Genomic DNA, 14,183 nt, shown 5'->3' on the forward strand with positions numbered 1-14,183 from the left:
ACTGGAGTTTCTTTTGTCTCAGACAGAAGTTGCATGTCCCTGTTTTTTAAGGTCTATGCTTAAATCATAACCATCTGAATACCATTATATCATTTTTCAAATTAAACTGTTTTTATATTTTTAATATCATTTTCTTGATTTTGAAAAAAAATATAGAAACAATATTGCACTTACCATAATTACTCTATTAGCAGCACATGCGCTTAGGTAAATTACAGGGATCTTCAATGGTCGAAATAAGTAATATTTTCATGATTTAGTATCCACAAATGTAATTTTAGAGCAAATATGGTATTGTATTGGATCATAATTATAATACAATTATTTATTTTGTGAAAGTACCAGGGGATCGATGAAGTTGTACATTCGTGGTGGCATTCCCATTGTGGAGGGACTCTATAATTTTGTATGTACACAGCTTCCTATTTTGAGAGACAAAATCATGCAGCTGCATTGTTACATAACATTCTTTTGTCTCTTGTCTTGTAGGAAGTTAAACCCCCCTATTGTTCTCAGAAATTAGGTTCCTAAGTACTGTCCTAGTCTCTCAAGAGACAAACTGTGTGTATATATGGCACAACCCCCTAATATATTCGGTTAGGAAACAATTTGATTTTATTTTATTCTGTTGTCTCGATGCATTTTTCGATATTTATATTTTTTTCAATCAGAATGTACCGGGTATCATTTTTTAGAAGTATATCTGAGTTGCATAGGGGAGAAATTAACATATCACAAGATGTCATTTTATCGACATTGCTATTTGTGAGGACAGAAATATGCCAGCATACACAGACACCACAAATTTTTGTTTCCAAAATTGGTTACAAAGTGTATTAATTAAAAACTGGTCATTGTAAGCTAATAGCAAACTGAATTATTTTTTGCAGATAATGACAATTTATAAAAAGGAAAAAACTATATATATATGGGACACAAGAAGTTGAAGAACCAGGATTTATGGACGTTAAGGGAAGAAAAAAGTTTAACAGTATTGATGGTTGCAATGGTTTAGCATTTACATGTTTATCAGTTTTACGCTTGCACACAGATTTTGAAAGTTCCAAGTGTGTAGAGTCACTGTACATTGCTTTCCATGATATTGAAAAAATCCTGCAGAGATCAATAATCGGAAAAAATTTGACATTCCTACATCTTGGAGAAAAAATATTTTACACTAGAAAAAGAATAGCACAAAAACAAAGAGGAGAAAAAACATTTTGCACAGCCCCCTCCTTAAGCTAATCGCCTCTCAAGAAAACTTGATAAATATCTGGAGGAGTATGACATTGCAAACCTAAAATACTATTATCCACTAAAACAGTCTCTATGGCTGTGCACTACATCAAAAACAAAACTTGGCATAATTTTAATATTGCTTACATATACTTGTTTTGTTTAATGTTTTCAATAATTATTCAATTTCTGTACTTCATGTGTTTTTAACACTGAGCTGAATTATTAAGATGATGTTTTGAAGCAATGTTTAACCCCCTCCCTACCCCATACAACTTTTTTACTTTGCAAAGCTGTACCTCCCAGATCTTTAGTTGTTTATGCATAGACGGTCTTTGGTTATAAATTATTTACTTTCCAGTCATTTTTTGAAGCGTAAGCCTTTGTCATACTTTCGGCTGTGGTGACTTCCTGTCACTATGCTTTTGTTTTCTTTTGGTTAGCTAAACATAAACGCTTGTTAAAAACCACACTTGGAAGTAAGAGGTTCTAATGGAATAGCAAGCAATCTAATCTATTCCTGAAATTGTTAAATTATATATAGTGTTATCTGGAAATGTAAAAATAAACTTCTAGAAATGTGTTATTCAGTTAAAAAAATAAACTGGCTGCATGCAGAATCTCAGAGAAACAATTGCATGTACATGCAGGAATGGACGGATGTTGCAGCAGCAGAAGTTTGGGCCTGAACATTCCAGTCGCATTTTTAAAATGATTTTAAATAATGTACATATTCTTAACAAAATGTTACATGAGAGGGGGCAGAGCATGAAATAATATTTTAGTTTTGGAAACTATACAAAGATGTGTGTTCCAGTTCAGTAATTCAATACCTTTGATGAGCCATTATTAATAGCACACTAAGGGTTAGATTTGAATAGATTCCTCATGAGATTGGTGCATTCTTAATTAAAAAAAAAGTTTTACTGCTACTAAATTATACATATGTTTGGTATAATTTATTGTAAAACATTAATGTTGTTGTGAAAATAGTTTTATACAAAACAGTGAAAATTTGCCAAAATTCTTGTATGTGTTGCCAGTGATATGCTAGTTTCCATTGTTATTTAAATGTACTCATCAGGGAGGTAATCCATTACAAAACATCGCTGATCCACAGTAGTCTGGTTTCAGGCTACACCAAGTCACAGTCCTTGGAGGGACTTTGACCAAGTGCAGGCTAAGATTTAAGTTAATCCCAAATGTTTGCATATCAGCTATACGCAATTGTGTTCACTCACAGGAGGGTCCAACAGTTATAGCACAGGCCACAGTGTTGAGGGTCTGTACACTGGCTAAGAACACCCAAACTTGTTTCCCAAGGGAGGCAGCAATTATGAACAAACAAATAAACAGCAATGGTACAGTGCCATAACTACGCTGTTAACCAAAATAAACCAAACACAAATTATCGAACCAACCACCATATATTTTTCTCCTTTAATATTTGTTTTTTCATTCCTTTTCCATGTTTTATTGATTTATAATGCTTATTTTTTTTTACCATTTTTTATCACCAGTTTTTTCAATTTTTTTTTTTTAAACCATTGTGGTGCTTCCGATACGAGTTTGCTGATAGTTGATAGAATGGAATTTTTGTGACGTTGATTGGTACACTCAGAAGCAAAACATCACATGTGCAAATTTACATTACACCCCAAAACGGCATGCGCACGCATGCGAAACACCATATCTTCGACTTCTGGAGAAGTCGTCTACTAGTAACCCACCAGTCATTACTCCGTACACGCTTTCACACTGATTGGGTCGCTGTAGTAGAGCATACAACAGCTCCAATTTTGTTCGCTGTCTACGACATGCACTAATAAAACTCTGCATTCTGTAACGCCGTTATATACTGTTTCTGTGCATCCAAATAAATCGGTCCGTCTTTGCTCGCTTTCTAGTGCACGTCGCTTCATAAATTTGAACGAAACATGTCAGCAGCAGAAATTTTGCGTTCGTAAACAGCTGCTTACAGACTGATGGCGCCCCTTAGCCCCTGCTAAGGACTGGCCCTCCCAATGCGTGGACGCAATTGGGTCTAGTCAAAATGCAAACATCAGCCACAGTCCCTCTATCCCCGGTCTGGAAACGGTCGTTGTATTAGGTGTGAATTGGCCTCCTTCCCTGGCAAAGGCGCATTGCGGGGTTGGGCAAAGCATTGTCACGTGATCAGTACGCAGCCGACCACTACTTTTACATCGTTAGTGTTATGTATTTTTTTACAACTTAGTTGTTTATTCCAGAATTCGTGCTTTTTTACATAATTTTATAATCAGGATATCTGTATAAGGTCATATTTTAGCCAGCGAGTAGTTCTCCAATTCATTTATTTTACCAGCAGCGACACATTTTCGCAACAAATTTTCATACTTTTACCCAGATTTTTGTCGTTTTTGATTTTGGGGTGATTGAAATGAACTCTATTTTATTTACCATACTTCTCGGCGCGAAACCAATATTTGTCTTCGATTTTGACATTTTATGATCGAAACATATCATTACAAATTTGTGGGCTGGTTTGTTATTTGTCACACCGCATTTTATTAATGTTAAATTGAGCGACTTTTATGGATGCTTTTTAGATTGTAAATGCAAATTGCGACGTTTTGAAATGACAATGTACTCAATTCTGTGCTAAAAAAATCATTTATATACAAGCATTGAAGCATTGTTATATACTTTTGCATAGAATAAAGTCATTAGTTGTTGTATAGTTGACTTGAACTGTTATGAACCCCCAACAATCAGAAATATCACAGGTTTTTCGATCGATCACGTTAACATGAACAACGCCATTTTGACAAGATTTGTTTAGCGATGTCAGCATATTGGCCCGCGAAGTTTTTTCCCTATTAAAACTAGAAGATGAAAATAATTCCCGATATTAATCTTTACATTGTAGGAACTGGATGTTTATGAGCTGGTAGGCTAGTTTTGATGCACATCACCGTTAAAAAAACTCAAATTTCATAGTGATAATTTTGTTTACATGTTTGTTTACGTTGTGGTTGCCCGATTTTGAAGTCAAAGTGAAGTCATACAATGAGGTATCGCTTTGCATGACGGTAAATTTTCCGATTTTAATGAATATTTTGACGGTAATGTAATCTGTCTGACTTCCTGACTCCCTCGGCCCGGGTGTAAACGGTTTGTTTACCCGCACCGCGGATCGAGACAAAAAAACGCTAGTCGTTTCCAGACCGGGGATAGAGGGACTGTGCATCAGCTTAAATCTTAGCCAGTACTTCATGTAGCATGAACATTACTATTGTCCAGCATTATAATACCGTGAACAAACAAACATTCCATTCACTGTGAAGTCAGCTAGCTACACACATGGAGCTCTATGCTAGACCCCCCCCCATATAACTTAATGAACCACCCAACACCGTTTTGTAAACATGCAGTAGTCGTGGAATATTTTCACAGATATTTTTCATATCGCATTAAGCCATTCATAATAGCAGAATATAAAAATGAAGCAGAGCATCATGGGTATTTTTTAGTTGATTGTGTCTAAGCCACTTTAAAATCACCTTCCATCTACCCTTCCACATAAACTTCTACAGTTTATAACACACAAAGTTAACAAAAACAAAGATTGGCAGATTGGGAACTCAAAGATAAAAGAAGCGTCTGAGTATAAATATTTGGGTTATTGGATTACACGTAACTTGTCAGATCATACACAATGTACAAAAATGTCTGAAAAGTTTAACAAGTTATTCCCCATTATGAAATCAATTCTTGGTAACCATGGCAATGTAAATAGAGTAGATTATGGTATATCCCTGTGGAACCACATTATTAGACCTGCCTTAGAGTATGCCTGTGAGTTACTAATATTTAGTTCAACAGATATGGAAAAATTAGAAAGAATGCAACGTACAGTGGGAAAGTTTATTCTAGGAGCATGTCGATACACAGCAAATGAAGCCATTCTAGGGGACCTGGGGTGGATAACTATGAAAAGTAGAGTCAGTTTATTAAAACTGAATTATTACAAGAGATTGTGTTTAATGGAATCAACCAGATGGTCAAAAATTATTTTTAATAAACTAACAGCAGTTAAAGAGAATAATCTGATTAAGACCTGGCCATGGCTAAATAGCATTGAAGATATAGAAAGAAATATAAAGATAAACAAAAGTCAATTCACTAATCTGTCTGAAAGAAATATTAAAAATTTGATTGTAAAAAGTGACGAGATTCAATGGAAACAAAAAATGGCAGAGAAATCAAGTCTCGTTCATTATAGAAAATTTAAAACAAATTTAAAATATTGTGAGAAATATTTAAATTCTTTATCCAACTTCAAGGGCACCCAACTAAAATTCAAGGCAAGATCCTGCACTCTTGGTTTGGCCTCTGAGGTTTGGCATATGAGAAAAGGAAATGGGCAAACTTGGATAATAATGATTGTATCTGTCCATGTTGCAAAAAGGAACCTGAAACACTGGAGCATTTCATATTACATTGTGAATGTTTCTCAGCACAGAGAAAACTCTAACGGAAGGGATTGAAATGCTCCTATGTAACAAAAATGAAATAAATTTACATAAAGACTTCATAGCAAACAAAGAAGTGCTATGTTTAATCCTGGGTGACAGTACAAGGCAGTATAATTCAGTCCTGTGTGACGAAATTGATACTTTTACAAAAAAATTCTTAGTTGATGCCATGGACAGTAGAAAGAGGTCTACAGATAATATTTAATATTTTTCCAGTGTACTTCTTATATTTTAGTTTTCTTATATTTTTGTTGTTGTTGTTGCTACTTTTAGATGTCTTTTGTTGTTGTTATATTTTGTTATCTTAGTTCATGTAACTTAATTTCTTTTTGTCTATCAAAAGTTTTTTTTATCCATAAGTCTTTGAGTGAAATGTATTTTTTATTTGGTGCAGCTCCTAGTTTACATAGTGAGCCCCTGTTACAAAAGGGAAGCAATAAATAAATAAATAAATAAATAAATAAATAAATAAATAAACACACATTATGAAAAGTTACTGATTAAGTATTTCAATGTAAAATGTTATAGTTTGGGTGTATTTGAAGACTGAACTTTAGTTTTTTGTCATTATTAAAATGGGAATTTTGTTTATGTTTGAGCTTAACCCCACTCATAAAGACAGGCTCTTTTTTCGGATTAATAACTCGCTGTTTATGTGACTTTTTGGAGTAACTCCCTGTGACTTTTTGGAGTAACCAGCTGTTTATGTGACTTTTTTTGGTGGAAAACCAGTTGCTGAGTATTTTGGGGGTTGCACACTGTTCGAATGTTCAGTAGTGAATGTCTTGCTTGTTTGTTCAAGGTATTATAATGATAGACATTGCCTTTATAAGAACAGGAAGTAGTACAGAGTCTCATTGTCAGTCCATTTTTATCTCAAGAATAATGTCACAGAATGTGCTTGTAATGATTGTCAAGTTTAGTATAGTTATGAATAAGAATAGTTATGAATATAATAGTCATATTTTCGAATGGACATCAAGTACAATGGTATTTTGGGTGATTAGCCTGGGCTCATGTTTGCACAAACTTCGTTAGCGCCCGTGATAAGGGGTCTAGACCGTATTTTGAAAACAGGTCATCTTCTATGTTTAATAACCTACTGTAGAATACTTAATTTTCGCTTGGAATTTATTTTCGCTATTTTCGCTGGGGGGATGATTCCGTGAAAATAAAATCCAGCGAATATACTTTTTTTCCTATATTTCACATTAAACTCATCAAAAATCAGTGAAAATAAATTCCTTACAAAACACCCAAAAAGCCTTTTCAGCGAAAATTAATTCCAGCGAAAATAAAGTATTCCACAGTATTGCATTACACTATATATTATTAAGTCAACAGTATCAAGCGCATGATCTGTTGTGATTTCAAAAACAAATTAAACCAAAACTTCATATTATTTCAAGATATATAATTCCATATTTCAAATTTTTCAAAATCTTGTATATTACGTTTACCTACAATTTTACTGGCTTAAAATTGAAGCAAACTGAAGCGAGGGAAGAAAAAGAGGAGAGCTGTCAATCCCAATGTGCCATTACCGGGTATATCTGTGACATGAAAAAAAATGACCATTTTATTCATGTAATGAAAAATAAAATGATCATTATAATACCCATTAAAAAAATAGATTGTCACCCACTCCATCATTAAATAAAAAAAAACTATTATTCTGACCAGTGTAAAAATAGTGCTCATTATAACTACCAGTTGGAAATTACTGGTCAATATTTTGACCATTAAAAAAGTTCTGGTTGATATTCTGGCCATTAAAAAAATAGTGGCCATTACAATGGCCAGAAGTGACTTTTTAAAGGGGTCTGAGGGGTGAAAAAAACAGAGTTAAAGTGAAATGAAAAATTATTATAACCTCCTCACTAACCTAAAAGTATGAATTAATATTCAAAAGTTGTGAAAATTATAACTTTCCGAAGAGCGACGGAATTTCCGAAAGTAATCCGGACGCTGTTAACTGTACTTTGTTACGATATGCTCACAATATAAAGTAATACGCCAACAAATCATTCAAAACATTACATTTCCACAAGAAACACAGAAAGATCTCCAGAAATTTCTTGACGAAAAGATGATGCAATAATAAAAAAGATTGGCAATTATATTCATAACGCATTTCAATCAAGAAATGAAAATGCCATTTGATATGTAACAATGGCTTTAACCCATTAACAACTAACTTTCTTTTTGTGGTAGTAGTTATCACAACTACTCTTTATTGCTATTAACTGATAGAAACTTGTATTTCTAATAATCCAATAAAGTAGTCAGGCCGGCCGCCATGGGACATCAACCCTTCTGACGATGCTGTTCCATTGCAAGACCAGCGTTAGACCAGTGGAATTGGAGAAGAAGCAACAGCGCATCTGCAAAATGTGATCAGATATGGGGACGAAATGACTGTTCCAGAACAAAGTAGACATGCACTTACCTTCTAATTGTCACTGACGTAAAATCCGATAATCATTATACCAATGCAATGAGTTATTGTCAGAATGATCATTAGTATGATGAAACACAGGTGCGCGGTCACAGAATGGGTTATGCGCACACCGTTTGCGCACGTTTAAATCATGGTTGACCGCCAGAGGGCGCAACGCCAGAGCAGAGCAAAACACCCTCACAAACAAAACAAAATACTCGTACACAAGTGTCTTGGGTCCAGTAGGGGGTAGTTTATTTCTACAAACTAAGTGTTCATCCTAAATCTAAAAGCAGGTAAATGATAAGTCAAACCAGAACTAAAGACTATATCCCCCTGGAAAAACAAAGTTCAAAGCAAGCTAAATTCAAATGAATAGAAAATAACAAAATTGATAAGATTAAAGCAAAAACTACCAAACTGGTAAAATCATGAAAACAATTGTGAAAAGCATAAACTTGATAAGGTACAAGCACAAATATTGTAAGAAAAACATAACATGTTTCAAACATACAAGAGCATAAAACAAATCTAAGTAAAAAACTTGGAATCGCCAGCCCCAACCCTAGGAAAAACAAAAACTACAAAAAAAGGAGTGGGCAAGGGTGGGAAAACCGGCAGCAGCAGCAGGTGAGGTAAATTGGCAGCAAAGGCAGGCAATGCAGGAACACTGAATTAAGAGTGTTAAAACCATGCTTAAATAACGGCGCGAAGCGCCACCTCCGTTAATCCATAGGCAGTCGCCGAATGATTGGTCACCCCCCTCAAATATGCAAAAGTGACCTTTAAGTTAACTAGCCCTATACATGGTAGTTTATAAAAAGGCAAATGAGACCTAAGTAAGAAACAGGTAAATATAAATATGCAAATGAGACCTTTGGGTTGAGGAGTCACCCTCAAGCTTCCCCCTTGATTTAAAACCAGTTAACAATTAACTTTGCCTTAAATCATGGTTCACCACCAGAGGGCGCAATGCCAGAGCAGAGCAAAACACCCTCACAAGCAAAACAAAATACTCGTACACAACAGTGTCTTGGGTCCAGTAGGGGGTAGTTTATTTCTACAAACTAAGTGTTCATCCTAAATCTAAAAGCAGGTAAATGATAAGTCAAACCAGAACTAAAGACTATATCCCAAAGGACCCAAGACATTGGTATGCGTAGTTAGGTAGGTGATTGTTGAGAGGCAAACTGGGCCATGGTCTTTAAGCGAAGTGGGAGAGAGGGGTGCAGATATTTCCTAAATGAATCACTCTGTTATGCCTGATAGGCACGGTAGACTAAGAAATGACTCAGACTCACACAGTGAGTGTTACTTGGTGAACGCCATGTTTATTACAAGTGCCCTAAAGCATTGTGGGTTACATCGGGTGACCTTTGACATTAACAATGATGTAATCTAAAAGTATCCTACTAACATCTCCTTTTACAACAATGAAAAAACTTGATTTCTCAAATTGATAAACATAACTGACCTGACTAATCTACTTAAAATGGATAAGGGGTGGACTGCCCTTTAAAATCCATATACTGGTCAGACTGGGAATTATTCCTACCCAAGTGTGTCTGTACCAGCTCACTAACTAGCTACATGTTCATGACGTAATCTTTGTAACAATCCAGGATCTTACTTTGTTTCCCACTACGTGTAGTTGTTTGTTTAACTGGTGAGCATTGTATAGTTGTAGATTCTGTTTGCTGTGACGGATTGTTTGGATCGATGACTGACACTGAAGGTGGCTCTATTTGTACTGGCTCAGGTGAAATCTCACTTTGTAGTGGTGGTTTCTTGTCACTCTGATCTAAGCGTATGAATTTCCGGTTTCTTCTGTATAACTGACCATCGTCTGATTCAATTAAGTAAGAACGTGGACCAACCTTTGCCACACATGAGCCTCGTTTCCATGGCTGTTTAGGCCTCAGTGGTTGTAATCTTATTGAGTCGCCTATAACTAACTCTGGTAAAGGTTTAGCATGTTTGTCATAAACTGCCTTTGCCTTTTGCCTTTTGATTTTGATATTTTCTGGAACCCCGTCTACTATTTGTGGTTTAAGTAAAGCTTCAGCTGTAGGAATTCTGGTTCTAGTTCTTCTGGACATCAGTTTCTGTACTGGGCTTGAACCATTCACATCGGGGGTATTTCTCCATTCGAGTAAAGCTAATTGTATATCTCTGTTGTTTCGTTTAGCCTTTTTGATTAGCTTCTTTGCAATTTTGACTGCGGACTCAGCTTTGCCGTTACTTTGGCTGTGCAGTGGAGAATTGGTTGTGTGTTTGAATTACCATTTATGTACGAAAGCAGGGGATTCATTGCTGGTATACTGCGGACCATTATCTGTCATCATGTCAGCGATTCCCTGTCTTGCGAAATGAGACTTTGTCGCATCGATAATTGTTGATGACGTGGTGTCTTCAAGGTGATCTATCTCAAAATAGTCACTATAGTAATCTACAGTAACCAAGTAGTTTTCTCCGTAAATCATGAATAAATCTTGTCCAACTTTGGACCAAGGTGTATTCGGAATGCTGTGTGTCATTAATGGCTCTTTCTGTTGTTTGGCCAAAAAGTCATTACAAGTACTACACGACTTCACTTTCTCTGTGATTTCCCCTATCATGCCTGGCCAAAATAGGACATCACGTGCTCTTCGAACACAAGCATCTGGTCCTAAATGGCTGGTATGTGCTCTTGCGATCATCTGTGGTCGCATTGAAAATGGTATTATAACTTTCATACCCTTGTATAGAACACCATCCTGAGCAGTTAGTTCATCCCTAAAGTTCCAGTATTCACGGATACAAACTGGGATTTCCTCGCGTGAATCTGGCCATCCGGTCATGACTGTATTCATGAGCGTTTGTAATGAAGCATCAGTTGATGTACAGGATTTGACTTGTTCGTGAGTTCCCTCAGATAAGCGAATATATTCTACCTGTTTTATATCAGCGATTTCTTGAAATAAGCTCTGATCTTGTGCGAGTTGAAATATTTGGTATTCTGGAGTATTGTCTTCTTGTAGTCCTGCTGTCTGCTCATACGCTCTGCTTAACATACATGTATCAGCAATGTACATCTTGGATCCTGGTAAGTATTCAATTTGCAAGTTGTACTTTTGCAAACGAAGCAACATTCTTTGCAAACGTTTTGGCGCTGAATGTAATGATTTGTGGAAGATCGGAACCAACGGTTTATGGTCTGATTCTACAGTGATTTTATCACGACCATGCAAGTATTGGTTGAATCTGCAGCAAGCAAAGACTATTGCCAGGCACTCCTTCTCAATCTGAGCATAATTTTGTTCAGTTTGTGATAATGCTCTGGAGGCAAACGCAACTGGCTGCCCATTTTGCATTAGAGTGGCTCCCAATCCTGATTGAGACGCATCGCACTGTATTGTGACCTCTCTGTTCACATCATAATACTTGAGTACTGGTGCAGAACTAATGAGCTTCTTTATGTCAGAAAATGCTTCCACTTGTTGACTTTCCCAGACAAACTCAACATTGTGCTCTATCACTTTGCGAAGTGGTTCACATATCTCTGACAGCTTTGGTAAAAATCTAGATAGATAGTTAACACAACCCAACATGCGCTGAACTCCTTTCTTGTCAGTCGGTGTGGGCATATTGACAATGGCAGAAACCTTTTGTGGATCAGGTTTCAACCCTTCACTCGTAACAAGTTGTCCCATATATGTAACTTGTTCTCTTCTCAGCCTGAATTTTTTTCTTATTCAGCTTCAGATTTACTTCTCGTGCTCGCTCAAGCATTTGTATCAAATTCTTGTCATGGTCTTCTAGTGCTTCATCCATGGTTTCTCCACAACCAAAACACAGAATATCATCTACTATAGCTTCAGTACCTTCAAGTCCTGCAAGAACCTCATTCTGACGCCGTTGATATTCTTCAGGGGCAGTGCTAATTCCCTGAGGCAACCTTAGATAGCGATATCTGCCAAATGGTGTCCAAAATGTGGTGAGATGTGAGCTCTCTTCGTCCAATTTGACTTGGAAGAACCCATCCTTAGCATCTAACACTGTGAAAATCTTTGCATTTGTTAGTTTGGGTAGCAACTCATCTACTGTTGGCAACTGATATTTTGCTCTCTTTATAGCTTTGTTTAAGTCCCTTGGGTCTAAGCACATCCTCAGCTTGTCAGCTTTCTGCACTGCTACAAGGCTACTGATCCAATCTGTTGATTGTGTCACTTTAGCGATGATACCTTGCCTTTCCATATCATCAATTTTTGCTTTCAGTTTACCCTTTAGCGGAACTGGTACACGTCGTGGTACATGCTGTACTGGTTTGACTGTTGGGTCAATCTCTATACTGTATTCACCCTGTAAGCACCCCAATCCAGTGAAAACATCACTGTAATCGCTTAATATTTTCTCCATTGAAATTGGCTCATAATGCTTACTCTGCACCATATTTATTGATTTGTTTACACCAAGTGATAACCAACCCTTCTCAATGCATGTACTTCCATCTATGATGGGCCATGGTGCATTCTCAAGTATATCAAACTGTTCGTTACATTTAGGGCTATTCCCCTGACTGACGGTTAGTGTGTATGTACCCAATGGATTTACAATTCTACCATCATAAAGCTTAATTTTACCTTTAGGAGGATCTAATTTTACACTCCCAACTTGCACAATACCTAATAAATCTGAATGTGACATGGCACTGCAAGTTGCACCTGAATCTAATTGTACAGACATTTTGCAAGGATAATCTGTATGAAATGTCATAGGAATCATAAATGCTGTATTGTTCACTTTGCTATTCACTGTACCTATACGATGAAATGTGAATACAGAATTGTCAGATTCTTCATCTTGACTATCATGAATTGCTGTGTGATGTACAAATTTCTTACTGGGTTTCTGTTTTCCCCTGCAAGCTGATGCGAAGTGGTTCAATTTGCCACATTTGTTGCAAGTTTTCCCAAACGCTGGACATTTTGTCTTATCTCTCAAATGGCTCAAACTGCAATACCTGCATTTATCAATATTGCCTTGCTTCTTGACATTAGCTGATTTGCTATACATTCGTGATTTGCTCTTTTGTGTTGCATGCACTGTGTTGTCTTGCGTTTCACCCATTGCACCTTTTATTTGTTCTCTGTGCACTTTGGACAGTTCGTTAGCTCTCATGGCTTCGATACACCTTTTCAAATCTGGGACTGGACGTTCACGTAGTAGTCTGTCTCTTGTATTTGAATCGTGAGTACCCATGACTAGTCTGTCTCTTATCAAACTTTCATTTAGGTTATCAAACTCACACGATTCTGATAGTTGATGTAGCCGCATGACATACTGATCAACTGTTTCATGTTCAGTCTGGTTTGCATATCCAAATTTCACACGCTCGAACAATAAATGTTTTTGTGGCATGAAATGATCCCCTAACTCTTTTAGAATTCTTGTTGGATCTTTCTTATCTTCATTGGATAATGTCGTGAGACTATTCATAATTTTGACACAATCCATACCCATAACACTGCATAGTGCACCAGCCTGTATTGGTTTGGATTTATCTCCCAATTCTGTGGCAACAACGTAGTATTCCCATGCCGATTTAAAATGCTTCCAATTAGTTGACACATCACCCTTTACGTTCATGGGCTGTGGCGCTGGTATCTGGTATGTCGCCATTGCTATAAATAGATCGACTGCTTGTAAACACGCAAGTTGATCTATCTGTCGGAAAATGATTTACTAACTGGCCTTGCAGTTGACAATAATGTTCAGTATCGTATTACTTGTACTCACTTAGAATCGAGTTAAATCGATGTACATGTGTTCCCAACTGTCCGACTTGACTTGGTTTCAAATATGACGACTTCCTGTCAGACTCGTGGTATGGCGCGAATTCTAGAAACCTCTACGGAAGATCGACTTCATTCATCAATCTGCCACGTTCTGGTGCTTCACTGCTTTCAGATCCTGTCAGTGCTGAGATGAATACTTGTCGCTGGCTTCTT

The 14,183-nt window shown here is 36.7% G+C and overlaps 1 protein-coding gene and 1 long non-coding RNA gene across 2 annotated transcripts in view; both read right to left on the reverse strand.

Moving 5' to 3' along the window:
* Positions 1-8,303, reverse strand: part of LOC146737955 (uncharacterized) — a 41,541-nt gene extending 33,238 nt beyond the window's left edge. The window contains exon 1 of the long non-coding RNA XR_014930717.1: positions 8,203-8,303. This is a non-coding gene — a long non-coding RNA (uncharacterized LOC146737955). The remainder of the gene's footprint in view (positions 1-8,202) is intronic.
* A 3,559-nt stretch (positions 8,304-11,862) lies between these two features.
* On the reverse strand, positions 11,863-13,854 carry LOC146737956 (uncharacterized). The gene has a single exon (XM_085504630.1). The coding sequence runs from the start codon at positions 13,852-13,854 to the stop codon at positions 11,863-11,865; it is 1,992 nt and encodes a 663-aa protein (XP_085360756.1).
* Between the last annotated feature and the right edge of the window lie 329 nt (positions 13,855-14,183).

This window comes from Saccoglossus kowalevskii, chromosome 10 (assembly GCF_978046115.1).
Source record: "Saccoglossus kowalevskii chromosome 10, keSacKowa6.1, whole genome shotgun sequence".
Lineage (NCBI taxonomy): Eukaryota > Metazoa > Hemichordata > Enteropneusta > Harrimaniidae > Saccoglossus > Saccoglossus kowalevskii.

Coding starts and splice junctions, on each gene's coding strand:
- LOC146737956 (XM_085504630.1), bottom strand. CDS start 13,854: ATGGCGACATACCAGATACCAGCGCCACAGCCCATGAACGTAAAGGGT.